This window comes from Macaca fascicularis, chromosome 10 (genome assembly GCF_037993035.2).
Source record: "Macaca fascicularis isolate 582-1 chromosome 10, T2T-MFA8v1.1".
Classification (NCBI taxonomy): Eukaryota; Metazoa; Chordata; class Mammalia; order Primates; family Cercopithecidae; genus Macaca; species Macaca fascicularis.
Window position 1 is genome coordinate 26,787,089 of NC_088384.1, and position 18,607 is coordinate 26,805,695.

Genomic DNA, 18,607 nt, shown 5'->3' on the forward strand with positions numbered 1-18,607 from the left:
AATTTTTTTTTTTGAGACAGAGTCTCACTGTGTCGCCCAGGCTGGAGAGCAGTGGCGCGATCTTGGCTCACTGCAAGCTCTGCCTCCCGGGTTCATGCCATTCTCCTCCCTCAGCCTCCCCAGCAGCTGGGACTACAGGAGCCACCACCATGCCTGGCTAATTTTTTGTATTTTTAACAGAGACAGGGTTTCACTGTGTTAGCCAGGATGATCTCGATCTCCTGACCTTGTGATCCACCCACCTCGGCCTCCCAAAGTACTGGGATTACAGGCATGAGCCACCGCGCCTGGCCAAACCTATCTCAAATTTCTAAAAAGACAAAGCATTTTGAGATCGCAAGAACCTATGGGCTGTAAGTTGCACCATGGTGGGGACCCTATCTGTATCACTCCCCACTGAGTTCATAGGTGACACATTTGCCGGAAGTATAAATGAATAATGAATGGGTAGAAAGAAACAGGCACGATGCTGACAGTCTCTTGGCACCTACTTTGAGTGAGGGAGTGAAAAGAAATATAAAAGTCTTTTAAAGCATTGCCATCCGCACAGATGTAGTAATAATGAATAGCATAAAAGCTATAGTTACTGAGCGCTTTCTATAATATTTGTAAGAGCCGCTACTGAGGGCTTCATATGATTGGCTTATTTTATAAAGGGTATAATTACAAATACTGTAATGTCCATGGGTCAAAATATTTAATTCTTTGCAAGTGTGAAGGAGAAGGAAACTGAAGTAAGAGAAGTAGGATAGGCTGAGGGTTTTGGAGTCTACAAATCTCTGAATTCAAATCTCAGTTCAACTCCCAGCTCTACCACTGTGTGGCTGTGAGCCTTTGGACAAGAAAGTCTCCTCTCTGAGCCTCACTTTGCTTACCTGTAGAAATAGGAATAATAATCAAACATCTCCCTAGCACGTTTTACCACTTCTATCAGCCAATGGGAACCCCGATGGCTTCCTCAATGAGAATAATAGATTGGTGCAAAAGTAATCGCGGTTTTTGCCATCAAAAGTAATGCCAAAAACCCGCGATTACTTCTGCACCAACCTAATACATGGTGCAGGGACCAAGTGTTGGGGGACAGGCCCCCCAAAATCTGGCCATAAACTGGTCCCAAAACTTGCCATAAACAAAATCTCTGCAGCACTGTGACATGTTCGTGATGGCCATGGCGCCCACACTGGAAGGTTGTGGGTTTACCGGAATGAGGGCAAGGAACACCTGGCCCACCCAGGGCAGAAAACCGCTTAAAGTGGTTCTTAAACCACAAACAATAGCATGAGCAATCTGTGCCTTAAGGACATGCTCCTGCTGCAGATAACTAGCCCAACCCAGCCCTTTATTTCGGCCCATTCCTTTGTTTCCCATAAGGAATACTTTTAGTTAATCTATAGAAACAATGCTTATCTCTGGCTTGCTGTTAATAAATACGTGGGTAAATCTCTGTTTGAGGCTCTCAGCTCTGAAGGCTGTGAGACCCCTGATTTCCCACTTCACACCTCTATATTTCTCTGTGTGTGTGCCTTTAATTCCTCCAGCGCCCCGACCAAGCTGGTCTCGGCACCAAGGACCTTATTTCTGATGGGGAAATTGAGGCCTGGAGGAGAAAAACTTCACTAAGTTCCCAGAGTTCAGTAGGAAGCTTTATAGTTTAAAAGTTAAGAGCGTTTATCTTGAAATCAGACTGATCTAAGATCAAGCGCTGGTCCTACCACTTCCTGGCTGTGTGACCTCGGACAAGTTACTTAAGCTCTATGAGCCTTGGCTTCCTAATCTGTATTAGGGGACATTAATAATACCTACTGCAAAGATGATTGTGAGGATTGAATTAATGAAACCAGACACTTTCAGGGCTCAATCCGTAAAGCCTAGTCCTGCTACTCACTGGCTGTGCAAATTTGGGCAAGTGGCTTAGTCTCTCTGAGCCTCAATTTTCTCTTTTATAAAATGGAATGATCAATAAATACAATACTTCCCTCTTGAATATGTTGGGAGGATTAAAAAAGGATGAGTATGGACAGTACCTGACTCATGTCAAGCTCTCATACTATCTAAATGTTAGGAATTCTTTCTTATTTATAGGGACACACCCAGGTCTTGAATTCATGCATTTATTCAACAAATGTTGACTGAGGTCTATTATGGGCTGAACTGTGTCCATAAAAGATATTCCAAAGTCCTAACCCCCAGCACCTCAGAATGTGACCTTCTATGTGGAAATAGGGTCTTTGCAGAAGGAATCAATTTAAAACGAAGTCATCAGGGTGAAGTTACCTAATGAAGTCACCTAAACCAACATGACTGGTATCCTTATAAAAGCATAAATTCAGACACAGAATCAGCCACGCACTAAGGGAAGATGACGTGAAGATACAGGGAGAAGATGGCCACGTAATTAAAGTGATACAACTCTCATCCAAGGAACACCAACGATTACCAGCAAACACAGAAGACTGGGAGAGACAAGGAAGGACCCTCACCTAGGACCCCTGGAGCAGGCATGACCCTGCTGCCACCCTGATGTCAGACTTCCAGCCTCCAGAATTACACAATAAACTTCTGGGGGGGGTTTTGGACATTTTTATGGTAAAATACTGCATAACATAAAATTAGCCATTTTAACCATTTTTAAGAGTACAGTTCAGTAGCATTGTTATGGGACCATCACCACTATCCATCCCCAGCTTTTTCATCATCCTAAACAGAAACCCTGTACCCATTAAACGACAGCTCCCCATTCCCCCATCCTCTCAGCCCATGGTAACCTCTATTCTGCTTCCAGTCTCCATGAATTTGCCTCCCCTAGGTAACTTATATAAGTGGAATCATATAATATTTGTCCTTTTGTGTCTGGTTTATTTCACTTTGCATAACTTTTTCAAGCCTCATCATGTTGGAGTCAGAATTTCCTTTCTTTTTAAGGCTGAATAATATTCCATTGTATAGATAGACCACATAGTGTTTATCCATTCATCCGTTGATGGACATTTGGGTGGCTTCCATCTTTCGGCTATTGTGAATAATGCTGCTATGAACATGGGTGCGTAAATATCTCTTTAATTCCCCGCTTTCAATTCTTTTGGGCACATGCGCAGAATTGGAATGGCTGGCTCATATGGTAATTCTATGTTGGATTTTTTTTTTTTTTTTTTTTTTTTTTGAGACAGCCACACTCTTTTCCATAGTGGCAACACCATTTTATATTCCCAATTTCTGTTGTTTTTAAGTCACTCAGTTTGTGACACTTTATTATAGCAGCCCTGGGATTTTTTATTTTTATTTTTATTTTTAGTTATTTATATTTTTTGAGACAGAGTTTCGCTCTTGTTGCTCAGGTTGGAGTGCAACGGCGTGATCTCGGCTTACCACAACCTCTGCCTCCTAGGTTCAAGTGATTCTCCTGCCTCAGCCTCCCAACTAGCTGGAATTACAGGCATGTACCACCACGGCCTGCTAATTTTGTATTTTTAGTAGAGACGGGGTTTCTCCATGCTGCTCAGGCTGGTCTCAAACTTCCGACCTCAGGTGATCCACCCGACTCGGCCTCCCAAAGTGCTGGGATTACACGCATGAGCCACTGTGCCTGGCCAGCCCTGGGATTTTAAAACAAGTATCTACTATGTGTCAGGCACTGGGCTCTGGCGATACCATGGTAAACCAGGGGGACAACTTCTTTGCTTTTGTGGTGTTTATCTCCTCATTGGAAAGGCAGAAAATAAATGAGTAACAGAATGTTGGGTGGTGATGAGTGCTGCAAAAGGAACAGCTCAGTTAGGGGGCTAGGGCACGTGCGCGTAGTGTGTGTACATGTGTGTGCATGCATATGTGCATTAAGGAAACGAGAAACAGGGGAAAGCAGGTATACTTGACCCAGTCTCCAAGTCTCAGATTGGATCAAGACACAGCCTGGGCTGCAAGTAAGGTGTGTGCACTAAAGAAACATGAGTAAAGGCCAGGCGCCGTGGCTCACGCCTATAATCCCAGCATTTTGGGAGGCCGAGGCAGGCGGATCATGAGGTCAGGAGATCGAGACCATCCTGGCCAACACAGTGAAACCCCGTCTCTGCTAAAAATACAAAAAATTAGCCAGGCGTGGTGGTGGGTGCCTGTAGTCCCAGCTACTCGGGAGGCTGAGGCAGGAGAATGGCCTGAACCCAGGAGGCGGAGCTTGCAGTGAGCCGAGATCGTGCCACTGCACTCCAGCCTGTGTGACAGAGCGAGAGTCCATCTCAAAAAAAAAAAAAAAAAAGAAACTGAGTAAAGGCTGGGCACCCACGTGGCAGCAACAGGGCCAGTGGTAGGGATCTAACAGCGCCTCACTCTAGGTCAGTGGTTAAGAAACAGGCTGGGTGTAGTGGCTCATGCCTGTAATCCCAGCACTTTAGGAGGCCAAGGTGGATGGATTGCCTGAGCTCAGGAGTTCGAGACCACCCTGGGCAACAAGCCAAAACCCTGTCTCTACTAAAATAAAATAAAATAAAATAAAATAAAATAAAATAAATCAGCTGGGCCTGGTCGCGCACACCTGTACTCCCAGTTACTAGGGAGGCTGAGACAGGATAATCACTTGAACCTGGGAGGCAGAGGTTGCAGTGAGCCGAGATCTCACCACTGCACTCCAGCCTGGGTGACAGAAAGATTCCGTCTCAAAAAGAAAGAAAGAGAGAAAGAGAAACAGCCAGGGGCCTTGAGAATAAAATGCACTCTCCATAATTGTCCTCCCTGACCCTGCAACACCAGGCCCTGCCCACCTTGTCCACCTGGCACAGGCTCTATTTGTCACATGGCATGCCTTAGCTTTGTTAACCTGTTTTCAGGTCTTCTCGAAATACACTATGCTGGTTCCTTGTATATGGACCCTTTCTACTTGGACCTGTCCCCTGACCCTATTCTTCCTCTTCTCCATCCCTGAGGGATGCGCTACCCCCCAAGAGCTTTTCTGAAATGCCTGGGCTGGGGTAGGTCCTCTTCCTGACACTCTCCCCTAGAACAGAGCTTGTCACCAAATGGATGCCCAGCAAATATTTGTTGAATGAATAAATGGGTAGATGAATGAAGCCCAGGCTCTGCCAAACCACCCTTCTTTACTTGTTCTTCCCCAGGTCCACGGAGATGTTCCTCTGTGTCTGCCATGCCTCAGGGCCTGTCTGAGCGCACCAGTGAACCCAGTGTGCCCCCAGCGCTGGCAGCCGGACGGCTGATGCATGCAAAGCGGGCATCTCCTTGCCTAGCCGCCTGACCGCACTGGCGCGGCTGAATCTGAAAGCTAATGACATTATTGTGCAGAGACACAATGTCTGTGGGCATTTGCTGACCCGAGCTTTGGTGAGAGCTTAATCCAGCATTCTCACCCTGCTTTTCGCAGGAACACAGCAGTCACTCATCTTGGCACTGGCACTTCTGGGGAAGGTATAAATGCCACCTCCCGCTGGCTGAGCTTCACAGCACTCGCAGGGGCTGGTGTCACCGGTAAGATTGCCTCCTTTGCTTGTCTTCCCTTCTTTCTGTCATCCTCACCCCTGCCAGAAAGCATGGGAGCACCTGGATTCTGACAAGTGACTTTGGGCAGAGACTTCAATGCTGTTAACCTCAGTTTTCTGGTAAACGGGAAGGGGGTCCAAAAGGCTTCTTTATTGTGAAGAGAAGGTAGGTAGGTCATCCAGCACAGTGCCTGGCACACAGTCGGTATTGCAGCAATGTTCTTTATTATTAATATTAAACAGACTATCAGCATCCTTGTTTTGTCAGTCGCTGAGGAGAATGTAACTGAGGGTTTTGCAAGAATCAAACCAGTGACAGTTCAGCCTTGTTTCTAGGTGGGTGAGTCCGTTTTCCTCCACATCTGCAATTCTGGGCCACCCACTCTGTGCCCAGTCTCTGAGAGTGCTAGGGGGAGGATGCAGCCTCAGGTATGTGACAGCTCCCAGCAACAGGTTATTTCAATGCCACTAAAGCATGGTAGAAATGACTCTAATAATGCCACAATTGCTGCCATTCGCTGCATGCTGAGTGTGTTCTGGGACCACGGCCAAGTGCTTCCGGTTTTATACATTACATAATTGAATCCTCACAACCTGTTCACAGGTATTATTAGACATCATTACTGCCCCCATTTTATAGAACAGGAAGTTGAGGCATAGGGAGAGGATGTGACCTGCCCAGAGTCTCAATTCTGGTAGGCAGCAGAGACTGCTCCTGAACTGGACCAACTGAGCTTCTTCAGTCTGTGAACACTCAGGACCCAGAAGCGATAGGGCAGAACCTCAGGCACTCTGACGAGCCCAGAGGGCTGGTTTCTTGCCGGAGAGCAGTAGGTTTGGCTCCCAAGGTGCTTAACTGAATTTCTTCCTCCTGGGAAACATCCAGTCTTGGCCTTTCGTGTGGAGGCGGCTTCTGGAAGCTGGGCGTTATCTCTGAAGAGTAAGGCCAGGCTTCCTCTCTTACCCCTGAGAAACACAGCCTGCTTTGACCACCCCTCCTGCAGGAAGCGGGAAGAGGCTGACAATTTTCCAGACTTTTCTGATTTTCTCAATAGCTAAGGCAGGTCTATCCTGCTGCCTGCCACAGTGCCTGGGTTTCTACCATTGCACCCATTTCTTCCCTTTCTTGTAACATGGGTTCTGTATCAGATGATTTCACTAATGGAGGCGTAAAACCAGTGGCAGAGAAGAGAAGTCTAGGTACCGGGATGGGGAGAGGAGTCCCAGAGAGAGGGTGGGAGAAAGAGCAGGGGGATAGGGAACTTTGTGGGTTCCTAAACTGGGCACCACCACACCACAAAATACAGCCAATGCATAGGCTTTGTTTGTTCCACACAATTTTATTTAGGAAATTTCTGCATAAAGGCAGAAATTCTGGGATTGACTGTTCTATATTCTGCATGGTATCCATTGTCTGGGGTTGAGTGTTGGGGACCCACTTGGGACCTCATTTAAGCTCAGTTTTTCACTGCCCCCCACCCTTTTTTTGAGTAGACCTCATTTTTCCCTCCTCCTGGAGCTGGCCTGGATAGATATAAATGAAGCTAAGGACAGAAGTTCAAGTAGCTGCTTATGGACCCCACAGCTCTGGGACAGCCTGAAACCAGGGGGAAAAGAAGAATATTTGGGGCCAGAGAGGAGTGGTCCCAAGTCCCCACAGAGTGAAAAAGTCAGTGGCCCCTCCAGGTCCTCACTGCTGCTTCCCATGTCTTCCAGGTCATTCCTGCACGGGACAGTCCACCATGGCCTCAGACCACCAGACCCAGGCGGGCAAGCCACAGTCCCTCAACCCCAAGGTGGGTACCTCTCGGAGGAGGGGGCATGCAATGCTCCTCTCCCAGACTTAGTTGCCCTTCTGTAAAATGGGCTTGGCATCTTTCTTCACAGGTACCCCCTCTCCACCCCTGCCCTTCTGGGACTCAGTCTCCCCTACCCACACACTTGGGGCTGATTCTGAGAGTCCCTCCCCAGCCCATAGCTGGCATGCTGGGATTCCCAGTACCAGCCTCCGGCTTTGGAGACTTCAGTTTCTCTCCCTTACCTGTTTTCCCACACCCTACTGTCCACAGGGCTCCCTGAAACTGGAGTAGACCCTCATTCTCAGTCAGAGGTGGGATTAGTAGATGGAAGGTTGGTGTGAGTCCTGGCTCTGCACCTGCTGTGTGACCCGGGCCAATTATTTGATCCCTCTGAGCCTCCGTTCCATCTCTGTAAAAGGAGGAGTCAGATTTATTGCATAGGAAAGTTGTAAGAGCCAAAGAAACCAGGCTCAACCTAACACCCGGCCCGGGGTGCGCATCCACCTAACACCACCAAATAATCCCTTCTTTGATTTCTCATCCACCTGCCCGCCCAAGGGCAGCAGGATCTTATCACAATGTCAGAGGCTTGTCACACCGAGTCTGCCCTCAAACCTCTATCGAGGAGCACCCAGCTGGCTGCCCTCCTGTGCCTCTCTGCTTTGGTAACCCCAGGCACAGGTTCCTTCAGGAATGGCCCGTTGGTCTGACTTGGTGCCTCCTGGGCCAGGGAAGCCTGAGCAGATGCAGCCCCTCACCTGCTTACCCCGATCTGTCCCTTATGGGGCTTACTTTCCAGAAGAAGGACAGACAATAAATAAATGAATATATGATTTTCAGTAGTGAGAAGTGCTACAAATAAATGTAAACTAGGGGAAGGGGCTCCTGAGAGTCGCAGTGGTTGTGTTAGCTCAGGTGTTCCAGGAGGGCCTCTCTGAGGAGGGGACTTTGAGCACACACCTGGGTCAAGTGAGGAAGCAGCTATGTAAAAATTGGGGGTGCCTTTGCGAGGCCGAGACGGGAGGATTGCTTGAGCCAAAAAGTTTGAGGCCAGCCTGGGCAACATAGTGAGATCCCATCTCCACAGAAAAATTAAAAATGGGGGTGAGGGTTGATGACAGCATCCAGACAAAAGGAACATCAGGCACAAAGACTCCAAGGTGGGAATGAGCTGGGTGAGTTTGGAAAAAAGCAAGAAGCACTGTCCACTAGACCTATGATGTGAACCATATAGGTAATGCAAAATTTTCTAGTAGCCACATCATTAAAAGTAAAAAGAAACAGGTGAAATTAATTTTCATATTATATTTTATGAAACCCAATATATCCAAAAGATGAGCATGTTAATGTATAATCAATATAAGAATTATTAGGCAGATATTTTACATTATTTTTTCCATTCTGAATTTTCAACATATGATGTGTATTTTACACTTAGAGCACAGTATAAGTAATAGTATGGACTAATTATGCGTGCTCAGTAGCCATATATTACTAATGGCTGCTGTGTGGGACAGTGCAGTTTTAAAGGATTAGACAATTTGTAAAATGTTGCCCTCCACTCTATCGATTAATAATAACAACGCTAGTGAGCTCCTGGGTCCTCTGAGCTTCTGGGCTTTCAGATGCATGGAGAAACTACCCTTCCTCACCTGCCTAACCCTCTTCAGGTGGGCACCCCAGGCCTGCTCCCTCAGAAACTGCATTTGATCAAGATCCCAGTGTTACGTGCACAGGTTAGAGTCCGCAAAGTGCTGCTTCAATTTCAGCTGCATCAGACAAGCCTGGGCTTCAGTTTCAGCTCTTCCACTTATTCACGTGGGATCTGTAGCATGTCTTTTAATTAACGTAATTATGTCTCCCACACGCAGCACAAATACTATGTGGTAACCGCCCACAAGCCCTTGTCTCCCAGGCTGGCGTAATAATAAACTAGCCCCGAACTTCCATATTCTTGATTCCTCATTTTACAGATGAGAGAACTGAGGCCCAGAGTATTGAATTGCTTTTTAGGTTTGCACAACTGGATGTAACAGGACACAATGGAGCCCTTGTCTCCTGATCCTATCTCTGGCCGAGTCAATGACCGTAAAGGGCTGGGTCACTGATTGTAAAGGCTGGATTGAGCCCATGGAATTCATCTCTAAGCCCTGTGGGGCACCCCTTTTCCTTTCTTTGTGTGGCTAATCCCAGGCCTGGGAGTCAGGGCTATGTTTATCCAGCCTGTGCTGACCATGTCGATTCTGTAGCTTCCCCGACTGGGAGTGTGCTGACCTGAGCCCATCTTTTCATCCAGGGGCAGTTTGCTGGGGAGATGTGGCTGAAAAAGCTCTGCCTCCAAAATTCTCACTGGAACCATGAAAAGTGGCAGCTAGCCTCATAGTTAATTTGGATGTGGGAGATGTTGGGTGGGTCTCTTCACTTTGCAGAGCTTCAGTTTCCCTGATGGGGATCTCGTGAGCCCCCTCCCTTGGGCTGATAATACCAGGTGAGACAAGGGGAGTGAAGTCCTCTTAAGAAGTATTTCAAGGGGGAGCTCATAGGGACACCTGGGAATTCTGTGGAGGCTTGGAGAAAGGGCCCAGGTGTGTGTAGTTTTATGGGTGAAATGGAGGTAAGGGGTGTATATGAAGGTACCGGTGCAGCTCTAATGGGAGGAGGAGAAGCTCAAACGCGTGGTCTAGCACGTCAGTACTCCTAATTTGGTCCATAAGCCAGTGGCACCAGCATCACCTGGGAGATGATTGGAAATGCAGAAGCCAGGGCTGCACCCCAGACCTGTTCCCTCAGAAACTGCACTTATCCAGATCCCAGGTGCTACATGCACCTGTTAGGGTTCGCAAAGTGTTGCTTCCATTTCAGCTGCATCAGACAAGCCTGAGCTCCAATTTCAGCTCTGCCACTTATTGGAATCTGTACAACATCTCTTAATTAACATAATTATGTCTCCCACAAGCCGAGCAAATACGGTGTGCAAATTATGCTCCCCTGAATCCTTCTAACAAACAATATCACAAGGCAGTTTCTGTCTTCGTTTCTTTTTCTTTTTATTTATTATTTATTTATTTATTTATTTATTTATTTTTTGAGATGGAGTCTCGCTCTGTCGCCCAGGATGGAGTGCAGTGGCCGGATCTCAGCTCACTGCAAGCTCCGCCTCCCGGGTTTATGCCATTCTCCTGCCTCAGCCTCCCGAGTAGCTGGGACTACAGGCGCCCGCCACCACACCCAGCTAGTTTTTTTGTACTTTTTTTAGTAGAGACGGGGTTTCACCGTGTTGGCCAGGATGGTCTCAATCTCCTGACCTCGTGATCCGCCCGTCTCGGCCTCTCAAAGTGCTGGGATTACAGGCTTGAGCCACTGCGCCCAGCCTCTTTTTCTTTTTAAAAAAATTAGAAGTGGGATCTTGCCATCTTGCCTAGGCTGGTCTGAAATTCCTGGGCTCAAGCAATCCTCCCACCTCAGCCTTCCAAAATGCTGGGATTACAGGTGTGAGCCACCACACCCAGCCTGGGTTCTGTCTTTATTTCCCATTTTACAGACGGGGAGACTGACGCTTAGAGAGGACAAATGCAGGCTCAAGGTCCCACAGCTGCTTATAGCCAGAGCCAGGGCTGTTTGATTTTTATGTTTGGTTTGTCGCTCTGGAGGTGAACCCTTCAGCATCCTTTGGGTTCTCTGAGCTCCCTCCCCACGTCTACCAGCCAACTGTCACTTCTCTTCATCATGATGAGGGTCTGAGTCTCGCTTCCTGTTGCAGATCATCATCTTTGAGCAGGAAAACTTTCAAGGTCACTCGCATGAGCTCAATGGGCCCTGCCCCAACCTGAAGGAGACTGGCGTGGAGAAGGCAGGCTCTGTCCTAGTGCAGGCTGGACCGTAAGTACCTGGGTGGCCTCTCCTGGTCACGGACTTTGGGTGAGGTGATCAGGTTGTGGACTGGAGGAATCTACCCTTGCTGTTCTCCTGTCTGCAATCTGGGGATCAAGTTTTGGGGACTGGCAGTGTATGGAGATAATTCATGCTTTGCAGTCAGATAGAGCTGGGTTCAAATCCAGGCTCCACCACTTCTAGGCTGTGTGGTGTTGGGCCAGGACCTTCCCACTCTGAGCCTCAGTTTCCTCCTCTGTAGGATAAGGATGACCATGTGCTCTGGGGATGAAGGGAAAGGGTCATGTAGAAAGCCTGATACAGAGGTCAAGGCAGGAAGATGGACATAGTGACTCATGAAGCTTTTAGAACTGCCAGTCTCTGGCTCCAGGAGTGTCCTCAATCCTGGGAGGTTTAAGGCTGGATGTCCCAGCTCTGCATCCACTCCTCCCTTCCCAAATCCTGACAATACTGGGTCTTTACAGATTTTTTGGCACACTTGGGGGCCAGGTCTGTATCCAAGAGAGAAGGGGAGCTGAATGGTTGACTCACCTTATGTCATGTAGCTGAGCATAGTCTTATGTGAGCCTGCAGAGTGTCTGGGACACAAACCACAGCTTCTCTCGTCACTCCTTCTCTGTCAAAGCCTCAGGATGTAGAAATGTCCACTGGTGGCCAGTAAGTCAGATACAGCTGGAGATCCTAAGGTGAGCCATACCACACCTCAAGGTTCTCAGGGAATTCTGCAGAGTTCCACGGCCCTACATGGGTCAGAACCTGAAGATGTGCAGAACACAGCTAAAGCAGTGGCTATGCCAAGCCTTGGTCATCTGACATGCTCAGGGAATCTGTTGTGTCTAAGAGAATCCCTTTCTGGATAACTGAGATTTGACTGTTTAAGCGTCACATCTGATTTTCAGCTGCCTTTTCAAATATTTTGATGAAAAAAACTTTCCCAAAGAGATTTTACACTCTTCTGCTTTCTTTTTTAAAAAATATAACATTTAATATTTTTATTAACTATCATTTATTGTTTAAAACTAAGAAGATATGGTTTAAAGCAAAAAACCGTATGACTTCTGTTCACTACTCAGAAGTAACCATTATTAAGATTTTGGTATGAATTTAGATTTCCTTCTCGCTTTCTCTCTCTGTTTCTCTCTCTCTCTCTCTCTCTCTCTCTCTCTCTCTGTGTGTGTGTGTATAATCAAATCAAACTTGGATCATACTAAACATGATGTTTTATTACTCACTTTGGAAATTTTACAAGGTAGCATGAACTCTCTCCATGTCATTAAATAGCATTTTATGTTGGTGCTTTTCAAAGTCGTTTGAGGAAAATTCACATCAGATTCCCAGAAGGGAGATGCTTTAAAATGGAGGTTCTCGGGCCCCATGTCAGTCCCACTAAATCAAACTTAGCTCTAGAGCCTGGAATCTGCATTTAACAAGCTTACCTGGTGATAGTTACACCAGTTACATTTGATAACCCACATCCTATGCCATTACTTACCATGGCTTTGTAACAGTCCATGATTGAATATGCCATATCCAGGCCCTGATTGTAGGATAAGTTTTTCAGTTACTGGATATTATAAACAATGCCACAATGAACATCCTTATTCAGATATCTGTGATCCCTTGACAACTGTTTTTGTTTGTTTGTTTGTTTGTTTTGTTTTGTTGAGATGGAGTTGTAGCTCTTGTCACCCAGGCTGGAATTCAATGGCACGATTTCAAGTCACTGCAACCTCTGCCTCCCTGGTTCAAGCAATTCTCCTGCCTCAGACAACCGAGTAACTGGGATTACAAGCATGCACCACCGTGCCTAGCTAATTTTTTGTATTTTTAGTAGAGACAGAGTTTCACCATGTTGGCCAGGCTGGTCTCGAGTTCCTGACCTCAGGTGATCCGCCCGCCTCAGCCTCCCAAAGTGCTGGGATTACAGGCATGTGCCATGGCGCCTGGCCCCTTGACAACTGTTTTCTAAGGACCCATTGCCTAAAGTAGAATTGCTGGATCAAGACTACTCTTCCAAAAGAGGATAATAAACATGATCTCTTCTTCCATTAATAACTTAGATTATTCCTCTGAACAGCCATTATTGCACATGCTGAAATGTTTGCCTCTGCACTGGTTGGCCCCAGAATGCTAATCATTTTGAGATTTGTGGGTTTTTTTCTCCTATTTTTTGCCTTCCTCTATTAGCCATGCCCGACCTGAAGGCCATCCCTCCCTCCTTAATGTACTATTTTTCTTCTAATGTGGATCTACAAAACCAGAGTTTGGGCAGAGTCTAACAACAGGGACAAGAGAAGAAACAGATCCAAAGAGAGGGATTTGGGCACAACCGAGGGGGTCTGGGGTCAGTTCTCAGTGGTGAAGGCTGACTATGCATCTCTCTCCCCAGCTCCACTTGCAGCCGTGCCATACCTTGAAATCTGCCACAGTGGGAGCATTTACACCATGGAAATTGGCAAACGCTGCAAATCAAGAGTGTTAATTTTTGTTTTGTTTTTTGAGAGTTGGCTGTTAACTTACCAGCATACTATTGGCTTTAGTGCATGGCGTCTATATATTGGTATTTGTTGCGGGCCGTTATTTAGACCGCCTTCTTATTTCTTAACTGTGTTCCAGGTGGTTAAAGGCAACATAGCACTGAGTTCTGGATAACTGGGGGGACTGTGCGCTTGGATTTGCCGTGCTAAGGTTCGGGTGGGGCTACTACATCTTGCCGGGTTGGGCAAGAGTGAACCCCAGGGGCCAACGTGAGTAGCCAGGATCCTGCCATAGGAAGCTTGGAGTGGAACTGACCTGCCCCCTTTCTCTCTGTCTCCATGGCAGCTGGGTGGGCTATGAACAGGCCAACTGCAAGGGCGAGCAGTTTGTGTTTGAGAAGGGCGAGTACCCCCGCTGGGACTCGTGGACCAGCAGCCGCAGGACAGACTCCCTCAGCTCCCTGAGGCCCATCAAAGTGGTGAGCCCCCTGCCATCATCCTACTTTCTCTCTCTGCCCATCATCCTACTTTCTGTCTTTGCCACCTTGGAGCCGGAGGTCCTGAGACCAGGAAAGAGCCTGCCCCTCTAGCATTGTGCCCCTTCTGATTGGTGAGGAACCTCCTCACTGGGTGACCTTGCAAAAGTCATTTTACTTCCCTGAGCCTCAGTTTCTTCATCTGTAAAATGGGCATATTGGTATCTACTGTCCTGAGATTCCAATGTGCTTATTAGCTTGAGGGTTGTCACGCTGCGCAACTCCAGGGGTCTCCAATCACAAGACTATGAAATGCCCCAGAGGGCACTATTCACATTCTGTTTTACGTGGTTGGTGCCCCCCACCCCGCAGGGTTGGGCAACTCCCATCACAGAGTTATTGCTCAATAATCAATAGCCATCAGAAATACAAGAAATTCTGAGTTCAGGACTGGAGGAGAAGGTGGTTTAGCTCTTCTTCAAGACTCGTGCCAGTGTGAGTTTTCAGTGCTTCTGAGATCCCGATTCTTACTAGTGTGTGAGTGTGTAAACTGTCGGGGAGGGGACAGGGCCCATCACTGCTCAGTTACACTCCCAAACCCTCCAAGCCCAGTCTAGCTCCTCCCAGGACCTACTGGAAGGTTGGAGAACACTGGACTTCACACCCCACAGACCCAGGTTCCCATGTTGGCTGTGCTGCTCCCATCTGTGTGGCCTTGAGCACGTCATTTGACCTCTCTGTGCCTCATTTTTCTCATCTGCCAAATGGCATAAAAGGATTTTATGTCTAAGGGATAAGGGTTTTCTTATCTGAAAATCTTATCTTAAACTGAAAATGTTTAAAGGATTAGATAACTAAGGAAAATGTTACAGGAACAGGAGGATGGGAAGAGATGTAGAAATGAAGAAAAATCAAAATATCTCAGGTGCCTATTAGAGGCACAATTAGCCTGTGCATGTGTGTGTGTGCCTGCCTGTGTGTGCATGTGTGTGCACGTGTGTGTGTGCATGTGTGCCTGTGTGTGCATGTGTGCCTGTGTGTGCTTGTGTGTGTGTGCGCATGTGTGTGTGCACGTGTGTGTGCATGTGTGTGTGCGCGTGTGGGTGTGCGTGTGTGTGCGCGCCTGTGTGCATGTGTGTGTGTGCATGTGTGTGCCTGTGTGTGTATGCCTGTGAGTGTGCCTGTGTGTGCATGTGTGGGTGTGCACTTGTGAGTGGGTGGTAGATTGTAGCTGCCATTTATAAAAGAGAAACTTGAGGCATAGGAGGAAAAAATGACATTTCAGAATCAAATATTCCCCAAAGTGTAGCATTTCAGAGTGTCTGTTACATGAAAATGGCCCAGTAGAAACTTAACAAATGGCTGCGATCCAACAGCAGTTGTCATAGACACGTGGTAGGTGCACTGGGTAGAGAGTGATGTGTGGGACATGCGGATCCCAACTCTGGGGCATGAGCATGGGGTGGGAAGGCCAACCCTGGGCCCTGTCACTCATACTCACTTCCCCACATCCTCTGCCAATAGGACAGCCAAGAGCACAAGATCATCCTCTATGAAAACCCCAACTTCACCGGGAAGAAGATGGAAATCATAGATGACGACGTCCCCAGCTTCCACGCCCACGGCTACCAGGAGAAGGTGTCATCTGTGCGGGTGCAGAGTGGCACGTAAGCGCATTGCCAGCCCTGGCTCACCCTGCCCCAGGAACTGAGACTCTGGGGTCCTAAGTCCTGCTCTGCCCTGTGTACACTGGTGATCTTGCACACATCAGTGTACTCTGCTGACCTCTGGCTTCCCACTGGAAAGTAAATGGGAATTCTCTGCCCACAGGTGGCTTACAGCCCCTGAATTTCTCTCTAGAGCTGCCTTTGGGGAAATGGCCTTTGGAGTGGAGAAACCTTGGCCTTTACCTCAGCCCCAGTGAGCAAGACATGTATGTCAGAGGGGCAAGTTGAGGCAGAGGGAGGATTAGGTTGAGGCAGGAGGGAAGGAATGAGTTGAGTAGTCTGAAAGCTGAGAAGCAGGAGGACCAGCCCATGCTGCCTTTGACTGCATGTGTCCCTAAGTTTGGGAACAGGAGGTGTCATTTTCCTCTGAATGGAAGTTCCTGGGCACATCGACCCTGGCCATCAGCAATGGGGGATTTCTCATGGTAAAAAATTTGGATTCCATGGGGGGTCCACAGATGAGCTTTGGGCAGCAGTGTGTTGGAAATAGCTTATATCAGCCTTTTTTTTTTTTTTTTTTTTAATTGAGATGGGGTCTTGCACTGTTGCCCGGGCTGGAATGCAGTGGAACAATCTTGGCTCACTGCAGCCTCCGCCTCCCAGGTTCAAGCAATTCTCCTGTCTCAACCTCCCAAATAGCTGGGATTACAGGTGCCCACTACCAAGCTCAGCTAATTTTTTTTTTTTTTTTTTTTTTTTTTTGAGACGGAGTCTCGCTCTGTCGCCCAGGCTGGAGTGCAGTGGCCGGATCTCAGCTCACTGCAAGCTCCGCCTCCCGGGTTCACGCCATTCTCCTGCCTCAGCCTCCCGAGTAGCTGGGACTACAGGCGCCCGCCACCTCGCCCAGCTAGTTTTTTGTATTTTTTAGTAGAGACGGGGTTTCACCATGTTAGCCAGGATGGTCTCGATCTCCTGACCTCGTGATCCGCCCGTCTCGGCCTCCCAAAGTGCTGGGATTACAGGCTTGAGCCACCGCGCCCGGCCGCTCAGCTAATTTTTTGCATTTTTAGTAGAGACGGGGTTTCACTGTGTTGGCCAGGTTAGTCTCAAACTCCTGACCTCATGATCTGCCTGCCTCGGCCTCCCAAAGTGCTGGGATTACAGGCATGAGCCACCGCGCCCAGCCTGGAACCGACTCTTACATTTTCAGAATTTGTGTGAACTGATTGACTAATCATTGGTAGCTTGAAACCAGCCACAGTGGGTGCATTTACAGCATAGAAATCAGCAAGTGCTATGAATTAAGGCTCTTTCCCCCCAACAGAACCAGTTTAGCCAAACATACTGGCTTCTTGGGGTTTGTCAAACTCCTAAAGTGGTGTGCAAAGTTCTGTGCTCCTGTTCTCCTTCATTCCCTCATTCCCTTCATTCATTCATTGATTCATTCATTCATTCAATTTGTCAGTGCTGTCATATGCCAGGCATTGTGTTAGGTGCCCAGGGTGAAGGAGATTAAAGAGATCTGGCTTCTGCCCTGTGTAGCCAACAGTCTAGAAGGGGCAACTGTTAATAATTTAAGAATCCACATAAGTCTAAGCTACTTCCTTGGAGAAAAGATTCTTGAGCTGAGATCTCAAGAAACAGTAGGAATTGCGGGGGTAAAGAGGCCAAGCAAGAGCGTCCCAGACAATGAGAGCAGCATGTGCAAAGGCCCTGTGGTGCATGTGGGGGGAGCCTGGTAGGTCTGAGAAACTCTACAAAGGCCACTGGCTGGAATGCAGAGATGTGGGAGCGTAAGAATGCGAAGGTAGTGCTGGATATGTCCATAGAGACTGGCCAGGCAGGTCCTTGCAGGCCAGGCCCGTGTGCCATTTTCTGGAAAGAAGACCAGCACTTTCATTAAGTAGCCCCTGGAACCTCTTTCATCAGAAGGCCCCTGGAACCTCCCCCAACTCTTCTTTGGCCTTGCAGCTGGGCTTGGAGGTGGGATAGCAGTGGATGGAGATCGTTCGAAGGTCTGACTTATTCTAAACTTCAGTGAGCTTAAGATACCACCCCCTTGCTCTGACCCCAGTACCAGGCCTTCAGTCAAAATTTGCTTCAGGAGGCAGTGAGCTCCCCATCAAGAGAAGGAAGAAAGCAGAGGCTTAGTGCTGGAAGGGTGGGGTGGAAAGGGTGTCCTGCTTACTCCTGGGAAGTGGCAATGGTTGGCAGGCTTCACCCTTCCTAGTGGTTTATGGATGCTCTCTCCCCTCGCTTCTCTCTTGTTTCTCTTCCTGTTCCCCCGGTTCACCCTCCCCTCACCTCTGGTCCTGCAGGTGGGTTGGCTACCAGTACCCCGGCTACCGCGGGCTGCAGTACCTGCTGGAGAAGGGAGACTACAAGGAGAGCAGCGACTTTGGGGCCCCTCACCCCCAGGTGCAGTCTGTGCGCCGCATCCGCGACATGCAGTGGCACCAACGTGGCGCCTTCCACCCCTCCAACTAGTACCCTCCCCACCATGCCTCTTTCCCAGGACCCAGACCTGCTGCCCAGGAACCCTCCAGACCAACCAGAGAGTGAATAAAGTGTGACTTGCAACTTGTCTGCTGTGGGTCTTTGATCCCCCCAGCAGCTGGGGTGTGTGTGTGTGTGTGTGTGTGTGTGTGTGTGTGTGTGAGAGAGAGAGAGAGAGAGAGAGAGAGAGAGAGACAGCGAGAGAGAAATGAGAATCAGCATGTATCTGGGCTAGGAGTAGGGCAACAGAACCCTTATTGAATCTTACGGTTCTGCAGCTGCTTAGCTGTGTGACCTTGGACACAGTGCCCAACCTCTCTG

The 18,607-nt window shown here is 48.1% G+C and overlaps 1 protein-coding gene across 1 annotated transcript; it reads left to right on the top strand.

Moving 5' to 3' along the window:
- The first annotated feature begins 5,441 nt into the window (after positions 1–5,441).
- Positions 5,442–18,370, top strand: LOC102116103 (beta-crystallin B2). The gene is made up of 6 exons (XM_005567755.4): positions 5,442–5,469; positions 7,197–7,276; positions 11,040–11,158; positions 13,994–14,126; positions 15,648–15,790; positions 18,109–18,370. The coding sequence occupies exons 2-6, from the start codon at positions 7,223–7,225 to the stop codon at positions 18,275–18,277; spliced, it is 618 nt and encodes a 205-aa protein (XP_005567812.1). The 5' UTR covers positions 5,442–5,469; positions 7,197–7,222; the 3' UTR covers positions 18,278–18,370.
- Positions 18,371–18,607: the final 237 nt, after the last annotated feature.